The 19490-nt window shown below is 35.9% G+C and overlaps 1 protein-coding gene across 3 annotated transcripts in view; it reads right to left on the bottom strand.

Annotated features, from left to right (window-relative positions):
* FMN1 (formin 1) overlaps window positions 1–19490 on the bottom strand; it is a 513415-nt gene that overhangs the window by 293089 nt on the left and 200836 nt on the right. For 2 of the 3 annotated variants that reach the window (XM_074289191.1, XM_074289190.1), the window contains one exon: window positions 11745–11862. In XM_074289191.1, the coding sequence (XP_074145292.1) occupies window positions 11745–11862 (118 nt within the window). Of the gene's footprint in view, window positions 1–11744; window positions 11863–16418; window positions 18659–19490 lie in introns of those variants that run through there. The other variant, XM_074289192.1, reaches the window with a different exon arrangement.

Here is a 19490-nt window from a genome sequence, read left to right as displayed (position 1 = left end):
TTTACCCCCTCTCCTTCCCCTTAATAGGTCATAATCTCCTATATTTACATCCCCAGAGGTTGGTACTTTGTAAATGGTTTTTTTATTCATTCATTCAGTGGGATCCAATTTCAACAGTTCCTACCAAAATACAAAGATTGAGTATAATCCAATCAATGAGTTTTATGTAGCACCTACCTTTTAGGATTATTGTAAAGACTGAATGGGACATGAGTAAAATGATTAGTACAATGCCTGGCCCATAATGCTTGTTTCCTCACTTCCTTTCTTCCCCAGGCTTTTCTTCCTTCCTTCCATTTTAAAAATAATCCACCTAAGTTTAGAGAGATTCACCATTAGACTGAAGCATAGTTAACAAATTTTTTTTTTTTCCAGAGAAATAACTAAAGATCAGGCCATGTGATTTGTGTTATTGAAAGAACTATGCCAGAAAAATAAGACAGTAGATCTTTGAATATTATTGTCTATTTATCATCTTAGTTAACATCTATTATTTTGCTTTTGACAGCTTTTTAATCACAGTGGATACTCACTCCATCTATGCTGAGTATGTCCCATTCTCATCTTCTCTTTCATGTGATTCTTATCAGTATTTTCTCTATTAAGCTTTCTCACTTAAAATTCTTTTCAAGCAAAGATTATTATAGATTTATCTATCTCATCCTGAAATCTTCAGAGAATCTTTAAAGCGAGAAGAGACCCTGGAAATCATTTATTTCATCTACCAATTCTTCTCTCACAAATGAAGAAATTGGGGCCCAGGAAGGGAAGGTGACTTGTCTAAGATTACAAAGCTAGTTGGCAGAACTAGAAACCTCCTGACTCATACTGCAATGTTCTTTCCAATAGACTATTTAATATATGAATGCTCAGTAAAAACTGATTGAATTTGTGGCCACTTGGATCTTACAGATGTTGCCAAATAGATGGTGGTTTTAAACATTTTTTCAAAGTCCATTTTTTAGGTTTATAAATTCATTATTTAGGTTCATCCACAACATTAGGAAATATGAAGTAAATTATTTCTTTTTTTTTTAATGTAAAAAAAGTCAAGTGATTGGTATGAACTGAATGAGTCAACACCAGCAGATGTGTCAGAGTATATGGTATAGTCTTCATATGCTATCTATCCCACTGGAATGAGTCACTCATCCCCAAGCCTTTTCCTTCTTCCTTTTAGAAGGAAGCATAGACTCAATATCTCCCCCTTTCTCTAACTTTAAAAAGACCCTCTATGTAACACTAAATGGTTCCCTTCTTACTCTATTTTCCTTCAACTGCATGCATATTTTAGTTCCTTTCTCTGCAAACAAAATGAGAGTAGATTAGATGAGCTCTAAGCTCTGATTCCAAGTGTTCACTTTCTTATTTTAACATGCTAACATGCTATGTTACCTTAAACACTTTTCACGAAAAACCACATGAGCTCATGCATTATCTTCTACATGAAGCCTTTCATGATAACCCTAGTTTCTGGTGCTTTTCCCAAACACCTTGTGCTTTTATCTTTAATATATATTGTGTAATACATACAGAGTGTTCCCAAAGTCTTAGGATAGTTAAAGCTATTAAAGATTAAAACTGCCCTAAGACTTTCTCAATACAATTCAAAGAAAAAGTTAAAACTTTACTCTTAAATATAGTTTTTCCTCTCTTCTTATGTTTATACTTCACTAATACTCAATTGCTCCACAGAGTGCCATTCCAATCCCACGAACATCAACCACATTTCCCCTTAGGGCTCCGTAGGAGATAGAATACTGCAGTACATCCCTGCAGAAATGAACAAATTCTCATTAAGTTAGTCACAGTGAAAAAGAAGGCAGCCCTCAGCAATAGAACCCAATTCATCCTGACTGAGGACTGAAGGGGAAAAAAAGAGAAGTACCTCTTTCAAGGTAAGTCAGTCAGAAAAAACGGAGATCTATCTATCTATATATTTACATATCTATCTATTTATAGAGAGAGGGGAGAGACACACAGAGAGACAGAGAGAGAAAAGAATATCAAATCAAATTGGTCTGAGTCCGAGGCAAAAAAAAAAAAAAAAAATCTTCATGATACATTAAAAAGAGTACTGAATTTAGAGACATATTACATACTAGGCCCCAGTAACTACTGCAGAAAATGGAAGTGCTAGATTAAATTATCCTTATGGTTCCTTTCAGCTCTAGATCAATGATTCTAGTATGCCTCAAAAAGGATTTTCATTAGGATATTAATATAATGTTGGTGGAGTTGTGAACTGATACCACCATTTTGGAGATCAATTTCAAACTATGCCCAAAGATTTTTAAAAATATGCACAGCCTTTGAGTTAGCAATAAAACTATAAGTTCTGAATTGTGAAGAGATTTCTTTTCTTAAAATGGGAAATGACCTATTTGTACAAAAAATTTTATAGCAGCTCCTTTTGTGATAGCAAAGAATTGAAAATTGAGGGGATGACCATCAATTGGAGAACAGCTTAACAAATTGTAATAGAATTGTAATGGAACACTATTGTGCTGTAGGAAATGGCAACCAGGATGATTTCAGAAAAACCTAAACTTGCAGGAACTGATGCAAAATAAGCAGAACTAAAAGAACATAGTAAACAATCTTTTGATTGTATGATTATCAGTTGTGAATAACTTAGTTATTCTCAGCAGTACAATGGTCCAAGAAACTCCAAAAGACTATATAATGATATATACCTCCAGAGAAAGAACTGATATAATCTGAATGCATATTGAAGCAGGGGAATGTGGGGAGGAGAAAACCTATGTCTTTTTCCACAACATGATATAGAAATGTTTTGTAAGATTACACATATATATATAACCTATATCAAATTACTTAACATTCCAGAGAGGGGAGAAAGGAAGAAAAATATTTTACAGCTTAAAAACTTTTAAAAAATGAATGTTTAAAAGTTCTTTTAACATGTAATTGGGAAAAAATAGTTGAGGTTTTTGTTTGTTTGTTTGTTTATTTTTGTTTTTTTAAAGAAAAATTTTCAATACTAAAGGTGCAAAGAACTTTTCTTTTAACTGTACATTAACCAAATGATTCAGTTAATTGGAATATACTCATTTGCAAATTTCCTAGCTAACCAAGATTTTGCCTTAGACTGTGGACAAGTTATTGACTGGACCCACTAGAATCTTGGTATTTTAATTAAAAAAGGCTGAAAAAGTCTAAGAGTGAGCACTTAAATAAGCACAGAATAAAGATTCAATCTAGTGCTCAAAAATTGTTTTATATATGTAATACTTTGTGCTACCTCTTTTTTGTTACTAAGATCCTCTTTTGCATTATTACACCCAAATTACTGCCTGTATTCACTACAGGAAAATCCAAAATCCATTTCTATCAAGAGACTCTTTCCTAAATGACTACACAGTTCAAAAATTAACTTGAAAGCTTTCTCATCAAAAATTAACAATTACTCAGAATCTTGGCCACCAAACCAGGTCACCACCCTCATTTTATTGAGTAACAACAACAATAATAATTACCGACATTATTAAGCTTTAAATTTTGCAAAGTTTTATATATATTTTCTCATTTGTAAAATGTAGGAACAGGATCAGATAATTTCTGAGGTACTTTCAGTCTATAAATTTATGAGCCTACAATTTCATATGGGCCCCACAAAAATCTTGGGAAGTCAGCACTATCTAAGTTAAATAACTTATCTAGGACTGCCTAACAAAAGATTAATAGATCTGGGTCTTGCAATCAAGGCAACTCAACATAAATTTATTCAGGATCCCACAACATTCAAGGTACTATAATGGGAACTAGCAATATAGTGAAAGAAAACATGTCCTTGTTTTTAAGGAATTTTAAGATAACATGGATGAAATCCGGCCTGACTTCAAGTTCAATGTACCTATACAGTATAATTTTTTGGGAAAAAAAAAAAAAAAGGCATTTTAATTTTTAAACAAATAACAATCTTTTTTCCCCTTCTACCACCATTACACTGGATTGAAAAAAAAAAAAAACCAGGCAACATATATACATAATTAAGTAATACAAATTCCTTGCATTGTCCCTGTCCAAAAAAAAAAAAATTTGTTCCAAGCCACACCCTAAGTTGATCATTTCTTCTGTCAGAGTATGGATAATAGTATGCTTCATTTTCACTTCTCTGGGAAAATGGTTGGTTATTCTCCTGCAGTGTGATATAATGTTTACAGATCATAGATTAAGAATTAAAAAGGACCAAGAAGGTAAAGTAAAGGTAGGGATACATCTAAGCTCACCCAAGTTACCCTCCAAACAACTTTCAAGTAACAACTCAAAATGAATCCTAGAGTGGACATGGTAAAAATAATTTTCCAGCTTAAGACAAAGATTGGAAGGAAAAGTCCATCTCATTGGAGTGAGAAGAGAACATAAGAATGCAGTCCCATGCAGGTTTACCCCATAAGTCATCAAGAGGCCTTGGGGGAGGCTAAATCAGCAGTGATGGCTTCAGAATTCCCAGTCCATAAATAGGAAGAGAGTTGGACAGATGGCCAGGGAACTCTTTGCTGGAATTGGGTGCTAGACTCCATTGCATTGCCCATAAATGGTTCCTGATCACAGTCCCAGGATGAGAAGGAGCACTATTATACTAGAATATGCAACTGCAACTGAGTAAGGACCCAGGGCACAGTTCTAGGGTGGAAAAGAATGCTTTCGGTCACTCACAGAAAAGAGCACTAATCAGAAGAGCAATGACCATACTTCTCCTTAGATCATGAATCCTTGGAAGAACTGAAAATTTACAGACCCCCAAACTTAAGCCTGAAAACAACAGTAATTAAAAAAAACAAAAAACAAAAAACCCCAAAAAACCTGAGGCTTAGTATAGAGGACCACAGAGAGTGGGGGAACCCTGAGAAGTCAGTGAGGGCATGATCACCTGTGTTCTACTTGAAACAAGGATACTTACAGTAGGGTGTTTACTCAGTGTGATTGATGAGAAAATGGTTCTCTAGTTCACATATACTTAATGGGATATAATAATGTAATCACTCTAGTAGGCATAAATTTAGTGTGATGTAATGATGTAATCAGACTGAGCTATTTAAGGGCTGAAAGGACTGGAGAAACTCAATCTCAGACTCAGACTCAAGACAGAGGAGACACAGTGGCTGTCCTGCCTTCAACATTCCTCCATCTAAGACCAAGGCTTGTCCGGAGATCCTCCAGAGAGCTAGTCCAAGCATCACATATTAGAAAAGTATCTCCTCCATCCAAATATAGTGCTTTAAAGTTAAAAAGTCCATAAATACCTTGGAAAAAATGAGCACCCAGCAACAACAACAAAATAATCTGACTAAAGAAAGTGACAGTGGAGGCCAAAACACAAACTCAAGACCACAAAGTCAAAACAGAGATGCTCAAAGACTTAAAGGAAAAAAAAAATTGATCTCAGGCCCAAAAAGAATTCCTGAAGAGCTTTAAAAATATTTTAAGAAATAAAATAAGAATGGTAAAGTAAAACCTGGTAAAAGAAAGGAGAGCGATGCAAGAGAATAATGAAAAAAGAGTCAATAGCTTGGCACATGCGCACGCTCGCGCGCACACACACACACTCTCTCTGAAGAAAATAGTACCTTAAAAAATAGGCCTATGGTAAAAGAGGCAAAAAAAAAAAAAAAAAAAAAAAAAATCCACTAAAGAGAATTCCTTAAAAAGCAGAACTGGCCAAATATTTACTGATTACAACATCATAAAGATAGATTATAACTTCTTAAAAAGTTAAAATTAGCCAAATGGAAAAGGAAGTACAGAAGCTCATTGAAGAAAATAATTCCTTAAAAATTAGAATTGGGCAAGTGGAAGTTAATGATTCCATGAGACAGAAAGAAAAAAAACAAGCCCAAAATCAAAATAATTTTTTTTTTAAATAAAAGAAAATGTGAAATACCCCATAGGATAAACAACTGATCTGGAATATACATTGAAAAGAAAAAAATTTAAGAACTGTTAGACTACCTAAAAGCCATGATAAAAAATTAAGAGTCTATATATCATATTTCAAAAAATTATCAAGGAAAACTGTCCTGATACTCTAGAATCAAAGGGTAAAATAGAAAGTGAAAGAATCCACCAATCCTTTCCTGAATGAGATTCCAAAATAAAAACACCCAGGAATATCAGAGTCAGATTTCAGAAAGTAGAAAATATTGCAACAGTCAAAAAGAAATAGTTCAAATATTGTGGAGCCATAGTCAGGTCACATAAGATCTAGTAGCTTATATATCAAAGTATTGGAGAGCTTGGAATGTGATATTACAGGGCGAAGACTACAACCAAGAATCACTTATCTAGTAAAAGTTAGTATAAACCTTCATGGCTAAAAATTGATATTTAATGAAATAAAGGAATTTCAAGCATTCTTGATTAAAAGATCAGAACTGCACAGAAAATGTGACTTTTAAATAAAGATTAAAGAAAAACACAAAAAGGTAAATAGGAAAGAGAAATCATAAGGCATTTAATAAGGTTATGCTTATATTTTTATATGGAAAAATGATACTGGTAAACTCCCAAGAACTTTATCATTATTAAGTCAGTTAGAAGCAGTATACATAGACAGAGTATATGGATATAAATTGATTGAATGGTACATAAAAAAATAAAATTAAGGGGTCAGAAAGATATGCTCTGGGAGAAGAAATAAGAAACAAAACAAGAGTGAATTATTCTGTATAAAAGAGGCACAAAGGGTTTATAGTAAAGGAGAAGATGGAAAGCAATAGTTGAACCTTATTGGCTCAAAGAGAGCAAAACATATATACTTAACTGGCCATAATAATTGAAGGAAAGTAGAGGTTGGGGAGGGAGGCGGTTAGAATCAAAATAATTTTTAGGAGGCTCAGGGTAAAAGGAGAGAAAGTGAAAAGAGTAAATGAGAAAAAAACAAAACAAAACAAAACAAAAAAACAGATGGAGGGAAATACACTGTAATAATTAAAGAAATTTTCATAGCAAGTTTCCCTGATAAAGTCTCATTTCTCAATGAATCAAATTTGTAAGAATACAAGTCATTCCCTAATTGATGAATGGTCAAAGAATATGAATAGACAGTTTTCAGATGAACTATTCAAAACTATTAATAGTTATATTTTTTAAAAGTTTTAAATCACTGATGATTAGAGAAATAAAAATTAAAACAACTCTGAGGTATCACTTCACACCTATCTTTCATATTGGCTCATGTGATAGAAAAGGAAAATGACAAATGTTTCAGAGAACATGGGAAAACTGGGACGTTAAAGCAGTACTGATGGTTTTATGAATTGATTACTATGGAGATCAATTTGGAACTATATCCAAAAGCCTATAAAATTGTGCATACCTTTTGACCCAGCAAGACCACTACTAATCTATATTCTAAAGAGATTTTTTAAAAAGGGAAAGCATCTATATGTTCAATTTTTTTTTTTTTTTTTGTGGTGGCAAAGAATTGGAAATTAAGAGGATGACCATCAAATGGTGAATTATTGGACAAAGTTGTGGTTTATGATCGTAATGGAATACTGTTATGGTAAAAGAAATGACAAGCAAGATGATTTTAAAAAAAAATCTACTAAGACTTATTTGAACTAATGCAAAGTTAAGTGAGCAGAAGCCACAGAATATTGTACACAGCAATATCAATGCTGTTCTACAATCAGTTGTGAATGACTCAGCCATTCTTAGCTATGCAATGATCTAAGACAATTCTGAAAGACTTATGATGAAAAATGCTATCCATTTTCTGAGAAAGAACTGATTATCTGGATGCAAATCAAAATTAAAAAACAAAACAAAACAAAAAACTTGTACTTTTTTTTTTTTGTCTGTTTTTCACCCCCCTCACAATATGACTAATATGGGCATATGTTTTGCAAAATGGCACATGTATAAGCTATATCAAATTATTTGCCTTCTTGGGGATAGGGGGGAAGAAGGCTGACAGAGAGGAAACGAGAAAATCTGAAATGAATGAATGTGTCATGTAATTAAAAAAAAAAAAAAGTTAGAAGGGACCTTAAAAGTAATCTAGTCAGACCTTTTCATTTTGCTTATATCCTGTGAAGCTAGCATTCTTCCACAACAGAATAAGCCCAAAGAAAAAGCACTACAGGGCAAGTAGATTTCCAAGGTAGATTAAGGCAGCAACAAACCATTAGAATGCCAGGTAAGGTTTGGCAGACCTGAGATATCAGGTTAGTTTCCCTAAATGTCAAAAGGGAAGGGATTGCTCAAAATAGGAAAATGACTGCAAAGAAGGAAAGAAGGAATAACTTAGTAAAAATATGTGCCAGGCTTTATGCTGAAATTTTTCCAATATGTTATTTAATCTTTACAACAATCCTGGAAGGTTAATGTTATTATTATCCCCATTCCACAGCTGAGAAAACTGAGGCAAACTGAAGTAATTTGCCTAAGGTTACACAGCTAATGAGGCTGGATTTTAAGTCAGGACTTCTGATTTCAGGTCCAGAATTCTATCTTCTATAGCATCTTGATGCCTCTAAAGTAACAGATTTACCTTGGACTGGCCCAGAGTACAGATAGTCAAATAAATCAAGATTTAGAACCTAACATGTTCTTGCAGGACTTAATTGAACTCAGTAGAAGAACTGCAGCTTTCCTATGTTTCTCCCCTCCAAAGTACACAGATTCAGAGACCTAAATTTAGAATGCATTAAAAATTATTTGCTAAGATTATATTCTTTCATGAGTGTGTGAGTTCTTTGAACTCACACAGACCTAATCAGAAGGAAGGAATTTATTCAAGACTAGTATTATGGGAACAACAACAACAAAACAAACAAACAAACAAAAAAACAACTTTCTAATCTGCTAACTCAGGTTGTAAGATCTTTTAGAGCAAGAGTTACATTTTATTCAATGCCCAACAAAAATTCCCAAAATAATAGATAATTATATAATAGTCTTATTGACCTCCTCTGGTGAGTGACCCTGCCCATTATCTGAAGGAATCTTAAAATCATCTAGTTTGGTCTATTTTTTTTTTTTTTTAAACAGATGAGGAAACTGATATATTCAATTGTCTAATTCACAAAAATTGCAAGGATTGAGGATTCTAATCCAGATATTCCAGCTCCAAATCCATCTTTCTAGAATTCCATGCTATTTTAGTGAGGCAATGGTGGCCATATAACCAAGAAATCTTTTTTTGATATTATTAAACAACATAGCAAATAGCATTGTCCCATATAAGTATAGGCTCATCTGCTCAAAACTAACATTTTTGCCAACAATTTTTATCAAAATGGAACATGGATGTATCTGAAACATTAAAAGGTACCATAAAAGAGAACAGAAAGGCTCATGACAGTCTGAACAGGCTTTACCATGGAGCCAATGAAGAAATCTGTAAATTAGGACTAAAAGAAGTCATCAAGGAATTGTATGACAAGAAGGAAAGTGAGCTGATCATATGGCAAGTGTAAGAGTTCAATACTGATATCTATGTCATGTGGGAAGGAGCAAGGAAGCTCTTCATATGCTTTGTGGATCTCCTATAGAATTTCAGGAAAAGATGGTTGAGTTATATACTATGGACAAAACCAGATGGATTTCAGTCTGAATCACTGGAGGAAATATCAGAATTCATGAGATCATAGATCTATTAGGGAATACAGGATCCATTTCCAAAGGGTAAAAGCTTCAAGTCTGGTTTAAACCATAATTCAGATGACTAGAGGAAGGTAGAAAACCAGCTTATGCTCATCAACTCAGAGAGACTTAAGGTTAAATTAAACTAGAGGTAGAGTAAGGTGAGATCATATTATCAGCAACAAACAGATGTCTGGTGGAGAGACAAGAGGCCAACCTCTTGGTCCCAAGTCAAAGGAACCTAGTAATACAATCTAGGTTTCAAGCAAAAGAAGCAATATTATCACCAAGGACTAAGCCAAGAATATCTGGTTAGAATTTGCTTCAGGCAGGTGAAACAGGATTAGAAAAGTCTACTAAGGGTTTAGGTAGTGAAAAGAGAAAGGCAGATGGGTAGAGAAAGGAAGAAAGAAACCACAAGAATATGTTCCCTTTAATCTCCTAGCTAAGCACTTTATCAGAAAGTATTTTATTCTCAGAAAAAAACAGTCATAGATTAAGGTCATCATTGTCAGCCAGTAGAACTCTATTAATTCACTGAATCTCATTATAGTATGATTTCCAAACATCCAAATATGACTGAGCTAGAAGAAAACAGAGGAATAATAATAGTAGCGCTAAGTAAAAGTTATAATATTGCTAAGACAGCCACATACATTTCATTTTCCAAATTTGCCCTAAGAGGATTCAAGTAGCAAAACACAGCTGGTTAGCTTTAGACATAGCTATTGAGATTCTAATTCTAGTAATTAAACCTGAAGAAGAAAAGTTTATGAAAAGTCTCAAGTCCTACCAAAATGTTAACCATCCAAAAAATTTAAGACAAAATTTATTGGGTTGCTTAGGACTAAATTGCTTTTTTTTTTTTTTTTTTTTTTTTTTGTTTTTGTTTGTTTTAAGAATGATATTGACAAGCTTCAATCTTTTTAGAGAATTAATGAAAGATAACTCACTGTGCAAAATCATCAAATTATGTTACTTCCCCAATTCTATGCACTTACCATGGCTACTTATGATTAAAGGAAAACTACATATATAAACAGAAATGTAACTAGCTGAAGCTGTTGCCTGGAGCAACTCTGTGCTGGATTGGGCATAACATGAGGTCATACAGGGAGGAGGCAGTTTATAACCTAGAGTCAGGTCAAGCCCTTGTACACACACATGGAACCATGGCAATAACACTTTGGGGTCAGTTACTTCCATAAGACCACAAAATGAAATACTGAGAGATGGCTGTTGCCTCAAGGATAATGAATATTCCCCAGATGTTAGTTTCCTGGGCCAAAACCTTGATGACCTTGTGCTAATAGTGACATAACTTTAGAAAATCAATAACATCAAAGAAATGACCTTCAGTGAACAATCATCAAATCAATCCATTCACATCCTACCCTAACAGGTTTTGTTATAAACATGTATCCTTATACATATGCATATACAATGTAGCCATCTTGTGTTTCTATATTTCTGTTATTTAGAAGTCTCCATCTGTAAACTCTACTCAAAGGATTCATTTACCCAGACCTCCCTCCTCTCTTACAGCAGGGCAAAGAAGCTGGGAAGTTTCCCAGTAACTCAGGCAGATTTAGAACTGGCCTTGGAATAAATAATGCATTGCCCAACAAAAGAGAAGGAACAAATATCTGTACGTTCACTTGGCCAAACTTTGCTCTTACCTTTAAAGCATTGCCCAAAGACAATCCTCAACACATCGGATTACAGTTCAAGAGAATCAATGCCAAAAGCACACACTTCCCATCACCCACAAGAGAAAGCAATTCTACCTGTTCCCACAAACATACTACATGAGAGCCAGCGCCGAGCTTCCCAAAGAAACTGAAATTTATACACTAAGCAGTCTCCACATTACAGCATCCCCCCCACACAGAGCTTTGCTTTCTTCACATAATTTATTCTTCTTCTTCTAGAATAGACTTACTAATAAGAGATTGTTGGAGGGTCAGTGCAAAGGTAATCTCAGAAGCAAAGACGCAATATGATTAAAAAAAAAAAAATGCAAAAATCCAGTGGAGACTAGATCCAACTGACAGTATTAAAAACAGAATGCCCAGCTGTCATTATAAGAGATTTGTGGCACCATCATCACTACTTCCCGTTCATTTTACCTGCTTCTGTGTACTTCAATCCCACTTTTTCTTCTTCGTCTTTTGTTTTTGGAGGTGGCCACACAGCCTGAAGTCGTCCAGGAGTTCTGTCATCCTGCTCAGTGGGACTCTGGTCAGCCTATTTTAAAGAAAAAGAGGGCAAATGGGGGGGTGGAGTGAGGAAGAAAGTTGAATAGAAGGTGACCAGTATCAATCCATTCTTTTGGCTGCTAACATTTAATGATACCAGTTATCTCTAACTTTTTCTCATTTAATCCACACAATGAAGAGTGTATTTCATTACCAATGTGGTTCTATTCCAATGACTTAAAATGATCAGTTGTGGTAAAAACAAAAGCAGACTAAAAGTATCAAACAATTTAATATTCTATAATGAGGTAATATGCAAGGTAAAATTTAAGACCATTAGATATTTATTTGGAAAAACTAAGTTTAAATCTCAGTTCTCTTTCTTATTGTGTAGAATCTTATGGAAGTGGGATTAAATGTTTTAAAGTAGAGACTTTTAATTTTTAGTTTGTGTCCATGACCCTTTCAGCAATCTGGTTAAACCTATACACTTTTTCTGAGACTAATGTTCTTAAATATATAAGATTGCAAAATGGAAACTGGTTATAAATGAAACTGTTATCAAAAAAAATTGTATTCATTGAATTCAGATTAAGAAGTTCTACAACAAAGTTTCTTCTAGTTCTAAATCCTATTCATTTTTCTTTTCAGAAAAAAAATTTTTAAAGTTATTTCTACATAGTTCTTTTATCATTCTGGTTTGATCTCCCATAAAAGAGAATGAGAGAGTAAATATGAAGGGACCTCAAAAATAAGCTCATTTGTATGAATTTTTAAAAAAGAATATTCATAATAACTTATCTTATAGGTACTTGAATACCTAATATAAAAGTTACTAGCTCAGGAGGCAATCCATTCTATTTTTGGATAATCTAGTGAGTAAGGAAAAGGAAAATAAAAACAAAAACAACTTCTATTGATTCAAAAATCTACTTCCTTGTAACTTTTACCTTTTGGTATTACCCTTTGGTTCACTCTCAAGTTAAACAGAGAAAACCTTTTCCAACTTCCATATAACTGGGTTTTGTTTGTTTGGGGTGGGTGGGGGGGAATTAGGGTTTAGTGATTTGCCTAGGATCACTCAGCTAATAAATGTTAAATATCTGAGACTGGACTTGAACTTGGGTTCTCCAGACTCCAGGGCCTGTGGAGGGCCAGGTCACATTGTCATCTAGCTGCCCCAACATGATAATTGTAAAAAACAGCTCTGATCTCTCTGTCTGTCTGTCTGTCTCTCTTCCCTTCCCACCTCAGGTTTCTCTTTTCCAAGTTAAACACTTCCAAATCCTTTAATCAAGGCTATTGTGATATAGTTCAGAGTTTTTATTACTATCATAGTTGTCTTCTTTTGGACACATTTTTACTAGTTTTATATTCTTCTGCATAATAAATGCTTATTAAGGAACTTTACATTTTAGCAAGCATCTGTTCAAGAAATGGTTTAAAAATGAAAGTTATTTTTTATTTGGCAATTGGGAATATGTCTTTTGTCTTATAACCTTCTCCCTTGAATTATACTTGTTACACAAACCTTATTCCTACTACCCACTCCTACTGGAGTGTAAGCTACTTGAGAGCCATAACTGTTGATAATTTTGGAACCACCAGCACTTATCACCAAGCCTTAAACACAGTCATTATGTAATAAATGTTGGATCAAAGTCATTACAAAAAATAGGAATACTAAATATTCAGGCACTATAATGGCATGCACATTTAAGAGACAATAAAAGTAAATGTGCTTATGAAACAGAGGCAACACGACAAGCATAGTTAGAAAGCTGGCCTTAAAAGTCAGGAAGAGCTGGGTTAAAGCTTCACCTCTAACACATATTGGCTAACCTGATCTCTGTCAGGGTACTTGACATTTTAATACTTTAAACATGTTGCTGAGAAGTTAACCTGCAAGGATACAGGAACATTCTCACCTGGGGATTCCCTATAGTACAGAGAATTTGCATACATGTAAATAAAATAAGGCATATTTATTTACGAAAATTTATTTCTTTCCTCTTCATTTATACTTGATCCTATAGTTATGAGAAATCACTTATTAGGTATGAAATTAAAGACACTACTGTTACATTTATAGTAAAGTTTATAAGGTGTCCAAGCAACTTCAGGGGTTCTGTAAAAACCTGTAGCCAGCCTTCTCCTATAATTATTGGTCAAATCATGATTCTCCAGGTCCTCTTCAATATCTAATTCTCTTATTTCCTAGATTTGCCTTTAAAAAAAAAAAAAAAAAAAAAATGACCTTCAAATTAAAGCTGTTTTCTAGCTAAAGCTAAATTATTTCCCAAAGCAATAATTTTCCCAATGGGCATAGAATTGTGTCTTTTTATTTATGACACTTCACAAAAGTATTTTCTCCAAAGTATACAAATCATAAGATCATAGATTTACAGCAGGGAAGAACTCAGAGGTCATCTAGTTCAACTGTATCATTTTATAAATGAAGTATATGAGGTCCAGGGAGGTTAATTGAGATGCCCCAGGACACACACATGTATCAGAAAAAAAAAATTCAAATCCATATTTTTTATTCCAAGTACATAATGGTAAGTCAAAATATTATGAGCAAATATTCCAATAGAGAATTTTAATGTTATGTAAGGCATCATTTTATTTATTGGAGAGATATTTGTTAATTTTGGTAAATTATCTGTTTTAGGTTTGTGATTAGGGAATCATAGTATTTAGAGCTAGAAGGAATCTTAGAGATAGTCTCTCCTAATCCTCACATTTTGCAAATAAGGAAACTGAGGAAAAAAGGGGTTAAGTAATTTGTCATACAAGCTAGGATTCAAATCTTGGTACCCTGAACAAATTTGGTTCTTTTACTTATATTGTTCAATTATATCAATTTGCTTCATTTTCCATTTATTCTACATTATTGTTAGTAGTAGAGAAACTCAAATTATTATTGCCCCTCTCCACTATCCTTTGACATTCACATGGAAATATCAAAACTATTTCAAGAAATCTTTTCTGAATTACTCACTAAAAGTTTCAAAATAAGATCCCAGGACTCCCAAATGCTGTGTGTGTGTGTGTGTGTGTGTGTGTGTGTTTTGTGTTTTTTTTTTTTTTGTTTTTTTTTCTTTTCTTTACGCTTTTGGTCTCTTCCCTGGAGTTATTTTTGTATGTTATCTTCCTTATGATTTAAACAAGCTTCCTAAAGGAAAGCCTAAGGTGTTCTTTCTACACTGCCATGCTCAATTTTTCCAGCTGGTACTTGTAAGAGAATGAATTGAAAGCTAGCTCCTATCCTAGAATAAGAACTAGAAAGGATCTTGGAAGGTCACAAGGTCAATCTCTTTATTTCCTAGATGAAGAGAGGCAAAGTGATTAAAAATGTTGACAGTCACAAAGCTGGACTAAATGGAAATAAGCACTTATTAAGCACCTACTATATGCTAAGCACTTCACAGATATTCTCTCTTTTGAGCCACACAACAATCTTAGAAGGTGATATTATTTCCCCTATTTTACAGGTGAAAGAATTGAGGCAGAGTTTAAATGATCTGCCCAGGTTCACACAGCAAGTCTGAGGCAGGAATCAGATCCTCCTGAAAACAGGCCAAGTGCCCTATCACTGTACCACCTACCTATCCTAATTCTTATTATTATAATTTTATCAACATTGTTTCCTGAATTCTTTTATTTTTATGACTTTCTTACACATAGGGAAACTAATTATTCCATTCAGAAGGACCAGAGAATTATATGGTAGAGATATTCTCTAGAGCAAAGGTTCTTCATCTGGCATATGAAAACTTGTCTCTTTAATATTTTGATAAGTGTATTTCAATACAATTATTTCCTGTGTAATTCCACTTATTTTAAAATTGTTTCTCTCTCACACACATACACACACACACAAAGAAAGGGGTCTGACTATATTTTATTAGATTATCAAGGAGTCCAATGATAAATATGCACTAAAAAGAGTTAAGAGATTCTGGTATAATTCCTTCATTTGGGAAATAAATTGAGGCTAGAGAGAATGTGACTTGTCCAAAATCTCAGATGTAGCTAAGAGGCAGATCCTAAGATTCTCATTCCAAACCCAGAATCCTTTCCACTATACCATATTCTGCAACTCTGGATCCCAAACTCAGAGTCCTGTTTCTTTCAGTCCTGTCATTCCTAACTACAAAAGGTTAAAAGCAATAAATGAATAATAATTGGCACAAAGAATGTTCTTAATAAATGTCTGTTGAATGAATGAAATTCTGCCCATGATATTAATTTTCCATGGGATATAACCAATACAGTCCACTTCCAAAGCAGAGATTGAGTTGTTACAGGGGCATAACTAAAATGTCATGGCAATCATAAACCCAGGGGTAAACATGCAGGAACTATGAGCACATGGTTAGACTGCTTTTGCACCTATGATACTCATTTTGGTTTAGTTTAATTTTGTAGTATGATATTCACTATAATACTCAAATTTAAGCTAGCAAGATAATTAACATTCCTCACATCCCGCCAACTATTGTATTGCAACTTTTTGTCACCCAGAAAAAGATCATGTTCGGGGAGAAGGAAGGACAACCACCTCCATTTAGTCTAAAGTAGGAATGCAACTCTACATACGCTTCTGGAATCAGATGAGCCGTCCCCTGGCCTGGACTTGGATCTCTCAAACACAGCTCTTAGAGACTCCTTCTCATATCTCATCTTCTTCTTGATGGCCTCTAACTCAGAAGTGTCAGCTGTTGACCCTTTTTTGGGGGGCCGCATGAACAAGGCTTTAAAGGCCTCCAGGGCAGTTTCGGAGGGCTTAGGTTTAACTTCTTCATTCTGAAATGGGACTTCTTCAGTCTTGTACTGACTCTCATGGTCAGTATCAGGACCCACCTCTTCTTCCTTAAATTGCTCACAAACTTCTCCTTTCTGTTCAGTTTTGGGCATATCAATGTTTAGCAGCTGGGAGATCTGCTCCAAGAGAGTGGGAGTGGCTTTCAGGTCTGAGGTTTTCTCCCCACTTTTCCTAGAGAGTGTCCCTGGTAAGGCTCGAGATTTTTGGACTGGCTGTGTCAGTTTAAGCAAAGCCAGGTCACTGTCCTTTGGTTTAATTTCAGTGATTGTCTCACCTCCCTCCGTGGTAGTTCCTTTCTTTAGTACCCGAAGCCCACTGAAGAAGGCTGGAAGCTGGAAAGATTTCTCCACCGTTGCTTCTTTTTTGGATGACGTATTTTCAGAGTTTCCAGCAAATGAGCTCTTATCTACAGTCCAAGATACGGTAGGGTAATCTTCCCCAGAATGGTCCTGTCTGGGGCCTAACACATCTTCTCTTTGCTCCAAATTACTCATCAACTCAGGAGAAGTCATTGAGGAAACTTCTACACTGAGGTTCATTTCAACCATCTCATTCATGGATTCCTTTTTTCTAGATTCCCCAGGTGTTTCTGATGGGTTTGCAGATGACTCACATAAAAGAAAAGTCTCTGATGGTGTACTGCTAATATTGTTATCCTCTCTTTCTTCCAGGCCTTCACCGTCAGATTCTGAATCACTGGTGGTATGAACAAGGGTCCCATGAACAAGAAGAACGTCATCCCTGCTTGGACTCAGAGCTGAGAACGGATGGGTCTCTAGGCCAAGAAGAACCCCCCCATCTTGTTCTTTCCCAGGACATCCTCTCTTCTCTGGCTCATGCTCCACGTTAGCATTCCCCTTACAGTTCTGGAGAACAAGTGGAAATTGGCTCTTGGTCTCCAGGTCCTTGTTGTTCTCCAGCTGCCCCCGAGGTTCAGAGCCCAAATTTCGGAAAGTTGTAAGCACAGCATCCTCCTCGGCTGCCTTAGTGGATTCCAATTTAGTAGTAAATCCAAAAAAGGATTTCATGGAAAACTTACTCAGGATAGACTGGGTTATTTCAATTCCATCTTCTGTTGACCGCTCAGGTCTAGGGCCATCGCTGCCGTTCACAGAACCGTCCCCGTGTTCCATATCTTGCAAAACATTCAAATAGCTCCTGATACAAGTGACTGCTGTGCTCTGACTAGCTCAGTCCATCCCGTCCATCTTCTCTGAACTTAATAGAGAGAAACCCAACAGGGGCTAGCAACCAGTCTCCTCAAGCTCGGCCTGTCCTTGGGTCACTGCGCCCTTCTTCCTGTTTCAGTCATGAGGGGACTAGGTCAACTTTAAAGCGCCGGTCAGATTTTACAGCCCCCAACAGCCCAGAGAGCCTCTGCACCTTTACTACACAACCCAGGAAGACTTCTCCCGGCCACTTCCGTATTTATTCCGGGCACAAAAGGCTTTTTGTAGGAGGGAAAGTCAGCCGGCAACTCGGTAATCTCAGCCGAGAACTCCAGCGACGAGCCCCGCCCCAATTCCTACCGTTCTCCCGGTTATATTCAACTTCCTCCTGGTTGAGAAAGTCGAGGTTCCCTGAACACGCTGGGCCGGTCAGCCTGCGCTGACAGCGTCGGTCTGGCTCTCTGGGAGGAGCAGCCCAAGAGAGTTTCTAAAGAGATTCAGCAGAAAACTTCTGAAAACCGCTCGCATTTCATCTTTTCAGTTTTGATTACAATCAGAGGGCCGGGCCAAAGGGAAAAAAAAAAAAAAATCACCCCCGACCGGGCATTCACAAAACCCGAAGCAAAGAGAGGCGGAGGACAGAAAAGTCTCGAAATGTCCCGTCCTCAAGTTTTTCTGACGGATAAAATTACTGTCCCTGAAGCTGCATTTCCCCCCAAAGTCGTGCTTTCTTCCGTTTCCCCAGGTTTCATCTGGAATGCAGATTTCAGCTGCCTGGCCAGCGAAGGAGAAAACCAACACGACTGGTTTCAGATTACTGGCGCTTTAGCTGCGCCTGTGCTCTACAAACAGGTACTTAGTAGGCACATTCACCACGCCCAGATCGGTAAGCCATACCTGTGGCAGAGTAAACCGCAGCCCCAGATGCACCTAGAATTTGTAACATGCTGACTGCTTCCTCACAGCAAAGGAGGTTTCTCAATTTCCCAAGGAAAAATCCCCTCAGCCCAGGGGCAAGGCTCTGCTCACGCCCTTTTAGGCAGTACCACCCAAACTCCTTTAGTTTCGTAGGACTCTAAGAATAAAAGTTCCAGTTACCTCAGGCAAAATGCAACCTGTTATTAGGCAAACTGATAGGAGGATTGTTGCCAGGGGTACACATTTCTTCAAAGTTCAGAGGATTTAACGAGGCTCACACTAGCCTTTGTGGGCAGAGCCAAGTCACCAAATAAATAGACAAATTCAAGCTCATTATCACCACACCTCTTATAGAGACTGGAAACTAAGGATGTATAAAAATACTACCTCTGTTGCTTAGTTTCTGAGCTGTCTTCTGAGATTATTTTTGGGCATGTTTTCTAACTAAGGCAAACAAGAAATCTAGCCAAAGTACCTACTGCGTGCAAGCACTCTGTTGCTAAGTACTGTACGGGCATAACAAAGTGGCTCAGTAGTTATCAGTCATGAACATGTCCGGTTTGCTCTGAGCAAACTTCTAGAAGATGGAGTCCAAGGGGCAAAAATGTTAATACAAGTTCTTTAAACAAAAGTTACTGTCTAACATCAAAACTTAAGCTCTGTGTGCTCAGTATGGAAAGGACTAGGTGGAGTACAGACTGGTCTTTTCTGTTATGTTCTCCACTCAGACAACAATTTATAATTTCTGAATTTCGAGGA

The sequence above is a fragment of the Sminthopsis crassicaudata genome, chromosome 2 (assembly GCF_048593235.1).
Source record: "Sminthopsis crassicaudata isolate SCR6 chromosome 2, ASM4859323v1, whole genome shotgun sequence".
NCBI lineage: Eukaryota > Metazoa > Chordata > Mammalia > Dasyuromorphia > Dasyuridae > Sminthopsis > Sminthopsis crassicaudata.
The sequence above is the reverse complement of the archived record's forward strand: the minus strand, read 5'-3'. Positions and strand labels throughout refer to the sequence as shown.